General features: G+C 38.2%; 1 protein-coding gene across 1 annotated transcript in view; it reads left to right on the top strand.

Moving 5' to 3' along the window:
* The first annotated feature begins 939 nt into the window (after nucleotides 1-939).
* The window catches only part of rab18a (RAB18A, member RAS oncogene family), an 18,961-nt gene continuing 10,661 nt past the window's right edge, over nucleotides 940-9,239 (top strand). The window contains exons 1-2 of the mRNA XM_046062786.1: nucleotides 940-1,114; nucleotides 3,463-3,518. Coding sequence (XP_045918742.1) covers nucleotides 1,047-1,114; nucleotides 3,463-3,518 — 124 coding nt within the window. The 5' untranslated portion in view covers nucleotides 940-1,046. The remainder of the gene's footprint in view (nucleotides 1,115-3,462; nucleotides 3,519-9,239) is intronic.

Genomic DNA, 9,239 nt, shown 5'->3' with positions numbered 1-9,239 from the left:
TGTTTATTTCTTTGTGGCTTACTATGACCAGAAGATAACCCCTTGTGTTCTGAAAAACATTTATTTTTTTCTCCATTTTTTCAAATAGTGGGCCAGAGCCTGGAGTAATGACACATTAAAGCTAAAGGCTAGAGGTGTGTTTCAATGTTGTAAAGATGTTTACAATGATTACATACACATTTCATAGTATAATTAGCTACAGTATAAGGTTGTGTTCTCAGTACAGGGCTTTTTGCTTAAACATATGGGGCGTAAAATCCATTCGCCTACGTATCCTGGCATGGTTTGGCTCATGGATGCTCAAGTGTTTTTCCTATTAAACAATCTGTTCATAGGGCTCATTCAGAGGAAGACTGACTATTGAGCTATATTTAATTTTAAAAAAAATATCCTGCTCAAAGAAATGTTTAGTCAAACCAGTGAACATACACCAGTCCAATATATATATTTGAGTTGACTTTGACAGAAAAGAAGATGTCTTGTTTTACTGGGAAAGCCTGCATGCCAAGCACTGGTCCTCATAAATAAGTATTTATTATATTTTGAGTCAGTAATTATAGACAGGATGATGCTGATGACCTTAACTTGACTTATAATAACAGTCATATATATATTGTAGCAATTATTGAAAAGCATTAACTGTATACACAGTAATTGTGTAACCGTTTATAACTGTAATAACAAAGATGTATTGGAATGTGTTAATATAATAATAAAATGCAAATTAAAAGAATCAATGTAAATCAGTACCTGTTTCACTGATGTTATGCGACACAACATGATGCTACAAAGTAAATCAAAATACACGTGAACCCTATCTTACAATAGCGTCTGCTTTGTGTGATCAGCTCATCGTGGCTCATCAGATGTTCATGTACGTGTACCAAGCGGAAGTGCCAAGAAGTCATACCGGATATGTTTGGAGGGAGGCATCTTGCTGTCAAACTATCTCTGTTGCAGGCTGTAAACAGGGACGCAAGTTACTGAGGCACGTCGTCTTTAACAGGGTGTTGTAAAATTTATCGAGAGTAACAAGTGAAGGGAAAATGGAAGAAGATATATTAACGACGCTGAAAATATTGATAATAGGAGAAAGTGGTGTTGGGAAGTCCAGGTAAGCTGAAGTTGTCTCCCCGAAATTGATGTCGTGGCTCACTGCTAGCGTTAGCTAGCTAGCGTTAGCTTAGCAGAAAATCAAGTGATGTGCGGTTCAGAGATAATGCAGCGTTTTAAAATGACGTGGACGACTCCGCAGTGGTCGGCATCTTCTAAAATTAAGCAGGCCACACCGTCCGGCTGTTATAAACTAAAATAATGCTTGTGGTGTGCTGGCTGGTCAGCTAACCTCAGCTAGCTGCCAGTAGCTGTAGTATGTAACATCTTTGTTCACGTCTGACATAGCTGTTTGAAGATGTTGCAATCGAGACCACTTTTCTGCCCTGTCTTCGTGGCTTACTGCCACTGCGGCAGACAGTTATCTAAGCCAACTGTAAGTTATCTTAGCAGATTTAAGTGAAGACAAGAGATAGTCACTGTAGAGAATTGGGATGGCAGTATTGTATATTTATTGTCTTCTTATCGCTGGTTTCACCAATACGGTGGTCTCCAAGTGGTTCACACCTCACTATGAACACAACAGCTAATATCTACGTGGGCTAATGTCAGCTTGAGTTAAAAGGTCATTCTTGAGAAGGCTTGGCCCTACTAGAAGGACTAAAACGGCTGCAACGTTATAGCTTTTACCACACAGTTGATTTTGCCATTATATGGTAATCCGAGATCCTTGTTAGCAACCACAAATCAGTCTAATATTCAAAGCAGAGTATATTGTTTTTACCAACATCAGTCTGGCAGCAGAGAGATTGGCCAGGTTTTCTGGTCTCTATGACTGTGGTTCAGACTGCATGAAAGAATCCTGACACACAGCCTGAGCCATCAACCATCACATTGCAAACTATGGTATCAAGTACAGCGTGCCTTCCATAGTCATAGCACGGCACACAGGTAATGTGCTGCCCAAAGCTTTGTTGTACGTTCTTTGACAAAAAGGCTTACAACAAGGTTTGTGTCTGGCCAAAAAAAAAAAATAAATGAAATCATCATTTAGTGTAGACTGATGACCAAGCCTCAGGTTCATCAAGACGTAACATGAACCGCAAAAGGGAATTGGATTTCTTGTGTGGTGATCACAAGACTGGGGTCTTCAGCATGATCAACATGGCATCCAATGTAAATGGGCTTTGAGAATACTTTTCACTTTGAATCAGCTAAGTGTTATCCCAGAAGGTTGAAAATAATCTCAAATATTTGTACTAGGTCACGCTCTTTACATCGGAGAAATTTCAGCAGTAATGTTTCCACATTGTTTTACTCTGTCTTATCACTGTTCCTCTATTTACTTTTTTAGCTTTATCTTATTTAGATAATTTCTTGATTTTAACACACTTCTCTCGCTTGTTTTAGTTTTACGGTAGAAGTCTCTTCTCTTTTTTTTCTCACATTTTCTCCAGTAGTGCTGGTAGTTTTCTTAATGTGGTGTCCGTATTGACTGAGTGCACAGGAGTTTTTGCCAACACCATAACACGGACCAAGGTTTGCTTATATTTCAAGAAAACAGAAGAGTTCTGTGGCCAGCTGTACTTTGCGCTGCCTGCTTGTGAATCACTGTGTAACATTGAGGCCAAGGGCGTTGTTTCCAGAAAGTAATTTTGTATTATTATTAAATAGGCTTTTGCTTGATACAATAAACTAATTCAGACTATGATTAGTTTCAAATGTCATTATTTGAATTATCCTGAGCCAGTTGTGCTATCGTCAAGTAGGGTTACTGACTGGACTAATTTTTGAGTAGCATACAGATATTGAATTTGTTTTCCTGCAATCTGTAGAAGCCCTTAAATCATCAGGGAGATGTCTGCCTGGCAAGGAATACACAAGTTTCATTTTACCTGAACAAATGACCTACACGGAACACATTTCTAACTTGGCAGTCTCCAAGCATAGCTCATTGGCTGTATGGACCTCAAACAATAAACACTCATTGCTCCAGCATCCCTCCTGATGGCCCATGAGGAAAAATAAGAGAATTATCCTTAGGTCAAGGGAAAGGAGTGAGTTTATCCCCATCATCAGCCTTGTGATTAAGGCCTATGCACTTGATTAGTCATAGTTAAGAAATGAACCTTGTCCTTCTGACTGCAATCTAGCGGTGATATCATCTGGAGCTTGTACATGTAATGCAAGTGAAGGACAAAGTCATCAATAGAAAGAGATAGAGACACAGAATTCGATAAGTCTGGTGCCGCAGGACAGGTTATGTGAACAAAGCAAATGGAAATCTGATTCCAGATCAAAAGCTTACTCAGCCAGTGTGGAAAAGAAGTACTTAAAAGTGCCGTTCTGATGTGTTTTAGTGATTCATAATCAGTCTTAATCTAATTATTTCCTTCTTCCACTCAACAGCCTCCTCTTGAGATTTACAGATGACACATTTGACCCAGAACAAGCAGCAACAATAGGTGAGTAACACATCTGAGCTTAGTTAATGACAGAGTGAAATAAAAAAAAGTTTGTGCATCAGAAGGTAGTGGCCATCATCCGTAGAGTTAAAATGAACCACACGCAAAGGAGGTAAGTACAAACAAGGATCTTGAAAATGAAAATGATTATGAGCAACACTGGTTACTCATGAAAGGCAGTGTAGTTGGAATTAACATATAACAGGGTGTCCGCGGGGTCTTAAAAAGTCTTAAAAGGTAGTAAATCAATTTTGCGAAAATTAAGTCCATTAAAAAGTCTTAATCGCCTTTTAACAAGGTATTAAATGTTGAAGATACTTTTTTCAATGTGAAAATCCTGTTTGTCCTAAAGTTTGTTTGCTAAAAGTTTAGGTGAACGTATTTATTTATAATGCATAGCCAAAAATACTAAACAGGCAGTGATTTGTTTCTGTAACGTTAGGCGCAGGGATCTACCGTGTGCCTATTTCACTCTTAAACGCTCCAAAGGAGAGATCCGTGCGAACCGGAAAATGATTTACGAATACAACCGACCGTAATCTCCCACCCCACCTCAATGCTAATCGTCCAAAACATAGTTGGAGTGGCGATCAGGAGTAACGGATTAACCTGGTTGGCCGGTCGCTCTGTGGCCACTTGAACAGCCTCGTTCCTGAAAAACAAGAGCGAGACGCGCTGTAAGAAGCTGAATCGGTAAGACAGAAGACAACAGGGAAAATTCAAGGAGCGTGTGGGGTTTGGCTAACATTTGGCTGTTTAGCTAAATCTCTGCCTTTTATTGAAACACTTCTCATAAAGCCGATGCTCTTGTTAATGTCACTTTTTGTGAACAAATCATTCACAGCCTGGATGGAGCGGGATTAAATAAAAAAAGTTTGATGTGCTGCAACAAACTTTATAAATGTTGAATTCATAGTTCAGCATAAATGGTTATGATTACTGGCGAGTTAGTAGCCTGCTTAAAATCAAGGTTGGAGACTCACATAGCCTAGAGCATTTTTCTTGCACAAAGTTAATGAATAAAAAAACAACCCCAAACTGAAGCAGCTGTAATTTGAACTAATATTATACTGGGGGTAAGTTATATACTATTATATGAAATTATATTGAATATAGTAACATAATGAATATATTAATATCAAGCTTACAGTTTACTATTAAATTAACAATATACTTTCAATTTCATGTTACAAATTTAGACTAGTTCCTCCTGCAGGTTGTGCCTGTGCTACACCGCCTACACTACTTACGTTATTCATCACTGTTTATTCTCTTAATCTTTGTTCCCTCCTGCCCTATTTGAATTTTGTTGTATTGAGTCGAGTGGTCGATGAAAGTTATCACACATATCATTGCAGGCAAGCTCACATTATCTAGTTTAAACCAACTAAAACACAAAATTACACTGTTTCACATGATTTGCTGTAATGTTGCGTACATAAACGTCAAAGCTTATGTAAGACAGTTGCTTTTTCAGGAAATCTGACCAGTCCTGCACATAGAAAACTGTTGGCCCATACAGGCTGTTATAGGCAACTGAGAAAGGTGGTGAATGCCACAATTTTTAGGTGGCGTTACAACCTGATGACATATAGGCAATAAAAATGTGTTATAAATATACTTAAATTCCTTTTAAAAACTCAGAAATATCTCTTTTAAAGATGTGGCTGATTTTATCGGTTACAGCTCAAAGTGGCGCGGCAGTCTTTAAAATATCTTGAAAAGGTCTTGATAAGGTCTTAAAAAGGTATTGAATTTTACTTCAGGATTCCTGTGTATATACCCTGTATCAGCTCATTGATCGTTGTGGCGATGGGACAGTGGATAAGACACATGACTTTGGTGTGGGAGACTGGGGTTCTATTCCCACTGCGACACATCCATCAATATGTCCCTGAGCAAGACATATAACCCCTGATTGCTCTATTGGCGTGTGACCTCTGATTTCTTGCTTCAGACTTCTCACTTTGTGTAAAAGTGTCAGCTGAATGAATGTAATGTAATTAATATGTAAGAATGGACAATATTTCTGGGAAGGACTGTTCCAGGATTGTGTGTAAGTGCAACCAATAAGTAGAAATACATGTAAACATACAGTGAGTCGCCACTTTATTAGGTACACCTGTAAAATCTAATGTAATCCATTACAACAGCTCAGCTATAAACTCTACCGTTTCAAAGATAAGACTTTCCAGTTTTTAGTGACACTTTCAGAGAGGTGTGTATTGGTAAGTTTGTAGTTTGCAGTACATTTACATTTACACATACTTTTATCCAAAGCGACTTACAATTGCTATACATGTCAGAGGTCGCACGCCTCTGGAGCAACTAGGGTTAAGTTGGAGTTTGAACTTTAAACAACTACTGTAGACCGCAGTGGCTACCACATTCAGTAAAGTAGACAAAGGGCTGGACAATTATTTGAAAAGTATCAAAACCGAAATTCAGAGCCTCTAACCGATGTAATTTTACCATGTCTGTTATTTCGGTTATTTGTAAATATTTTCCCTACTGTGTGTGTTCATGTACTTTCCCTTTAAAAACATACTACTGTGTGTGTGGTCACGTGACTCCGCCCTGTCCAGTCCTGCTGAGCCACCCAGAGTCAGGCAGAAGTTAGCTAGCGCTAACCGCCTTCACTTTCCAGCAGTTGGCACATCCATTTTATTAACGGAGACATTGTGACCTTCACTGTACATTTACTGCCAGACTGACAACAAACTTGCTCACTTTCTGCCGCTCGCTCGCTCTCATTTGCTACAAACACACACAGCCCAACTCGGCTGCTCTTATATAGTTGAGCATATTTACAGTACAAACCTTGTCAGTAAACTATTAGGACAAAAATAACAACAAAAAAACAAAATAATTGTTCAATAATCGTAATCAAGGTGAAATGTTCAATTAATCCTGTTTTTGATTTTAGGTGAAAACATCCAGCCCTAAGTAGACGTAAACTGTTCTTCATTCCTCTTCCTGGTCATTAGTCGCTGCTGAGGCTGCGGGCAGATGCTATACATTGAACTGAACACCAATCCACAAAAAGACAGAAGCCTTGTTACCCACTCCAGAACCAGAATTGGTTCAATCCGCCATGCTCACTTCTTGTGTGAGTTGCACACCCAGTATTTATTGCAAATAATTTAAAATAGAAATTTAAAGTCATAGATGTTTTTATACTGAAATCAAAGTCAAGCTGAGGTCACTGTACAGAAATTCAGAAAGGAGGTCTGCTAACAGAAGGTATGAGCACCTGGCGAGCTGGAAGTAAAGGATACCACGATACCACACACCCTCAAAGCCACGAAGTTACTTGATTTATTTTAAACTTAATGAGGAGTTTGAAAAAAAAAAAAAACTACAGCAGGCCAGGCTATCTATCTTATCTGAAGAAATGGTGAACTTAGTGGTACATTATTTTTACTAATGGAGGGTTTTCAAAATTCTGGTAGATCTGCAAATGATATCAGCTTCTTTTCACAGTATAAATCATTTGTTGCACCATGGACACACCCGCTATATTTTTTTAAGTGGCCTTGAGGCAGTACTAACCTTAATGGGTTTTTGTTCATTAAAGCATTCAAGATGTATAAACTTATTGATGCATTTGGATGTAGAATTGTTTTTCTACCCTAACTAATGGGATTTTGTGGAGAGCTTGTAGCTCACAATGCTGTCTTTGTTAAAACAACCAAAAGCACAGATTCCAGGAGAGGTTGAAACAGTTAAAGCACTTTTTTTTCAAGGTCAAAGCATGGATCACTACTGCTTTACTTGGCCAGCTGAGGGTCTTTGCCAAACAGATGTCTTTATTGGAGTTAAGCCTCGCTCATTGACTCAAGTTCCCTCAGATTCAGACAGACATCACTTTTATTACGGTATCACTTGATCTCAATTAAGGTATTTTCATCCTTACCAGCTAAAGCAGTTCAGCTGGTTAGATTTCTCCCTGTGACAGTAGTCAGTACATTGTCACATTAGCACTCAATGTATTGGCTGAAAGGTATTAAAGGTTCAGTGTGTAGTATTTAGGAGGATCTATTGACAGAAATGTAATATAATATACTTAACTATGTGTATAACTCAGTGGGGTATAAAGACCTTACATAATAAACCGTTGTGTTTTTATTACCTTAGAATGAGTCATTTCTGTCTGCGTACACCGTGGGTCGTCTTACATGGAAGTCTCGATGTTGCACCGCCATGTTTCTACAGCAGTCCAAATGGACAAACGGCTCTACAGAGCGCGTTTTGTCACTACATTGAATACATACAAAGATGGAGAAGAACAAGTAATGGTGGTAGTAGTAGTAGTAGTGCACTCTTTTATTAGAAACAAGAATCAATCAATCAACAAAATTTATTTCAGTCCTCACACATAATTTTCCAAAACAAAAAAAGGAAAACAATGAAAATAAAACAATATATACATGCATAACAACCGAAGAAGGTGTAGACTGAAGCCTATGCTTATTATGCCTACCCCTTTTACATAATTATCTAATGAGCTTCACTTTTCTTTCTGGTTTTAATCCATTCAAAATAAACGTACAGTTACATAAAAAAAAAAGATTATTTCAATATTTGACATAAAGCGTACACAAATTAATCGTATTGAGTTATATAATTATTTATCACCTTGTTTTTAAACATTTTCTTAAAATTACAGAGTGAAGTACACAATTTTAATTCCTTGTCACAATTATTCCATGGGTTTACCCCTTTTTATATTAGTTCTTGCTCTTACTTTTTTAAACATATACATTCCTCTTAATTTGTACTGACTTTCTCTAATTTCGAACAGCCTCTGAACACAATTCGGAACTAAATTCTTATAGACTTTATACATGATCTGGGCAGTATAAAGGTCAACTAAATCAACAAATTTTAAAGCTCGTAAATTAATAAATATATTTGTTGGTGCATAATAGTCAGACTGTTTTACAATCCTTAATGCTTTCTTTTGTAGCATATACAGTGGGTACGGAAAGTATTCAGACCCCTTAAAATTTTTCACTCTTTGTTTCATTGCAGCCATTTTCCAAAAATCAAAAAAGTTCATTTTATTTCTCAGTAATGTACACTCAGCACCCCATCTTGACAGAAAAAAACAGAAATGTAAAAATTTTTGCAAATTTATTAAAAAAGAAAAACTGAAATATCACATGGTCACAAGTATTCAGACCCTTCGCCGTGACACTCATATTTAACTCAGGTGCTGTCTATTTCTTCTGATCATCCTTGAGATGGTTCTACACCTTCATTTGAGTCCAGCTGTGTTTGATTATACTGATTGGACTTGATTAGGAAAGCCACACACCTGTCTATATAAGACCTTACAGCTCACAGTGCATGTCAGAGCAAATGAGAATCATGAGGTCAAAAGAACTGCCTGAAGAGCTCAGAGACAGAATTGTGGCAAGGCACAGATCTGGCCAAGGTTACAAAACAATTTCTGCTGCACTTAAGGTTCCTAAGAGCACAGTGGCCTCCATAATCCTCAAATGGAAGACGTTTGGGACGACCAGAACCCTTCCTAGAGCTGGCCGTCCGGCCAAACTGAGCTATCGGGGGAGAAGAGCCTTGGTGAGAGAGGTAAAGAAGAACCCAAAGGTCACTGTGGCTGAGCTCCAGAGATGCAGTCGGGAGATGGGAGAAAGTTGTAGTAAGTCAACCATCACTGCAGCAATCCACCAGTCGGGGCTTTATGGCAGAGTGGCC

Source organism: Micropterus dolomieu, linkage group LG01, assembly GCF_021292245.1.
Source record: "Micropterus dolomieu isolate WLL.071019.BEF.003 ecotype Adirondacks linkage group LG01, ASM2129224v1, whole genome shotgun sequence".
Taxonomy (NCBI): Eukaryota; Metazoa; Chordata; class Actinopteri; order Centrarchiformes; family Centrarchidae; genus Micropterus; species Micropterus dolomieu.
Note: the sequence above shows the minus strand (reverse complement) of the source record. Positions and strands in the feature narration are given on the sequence as shown.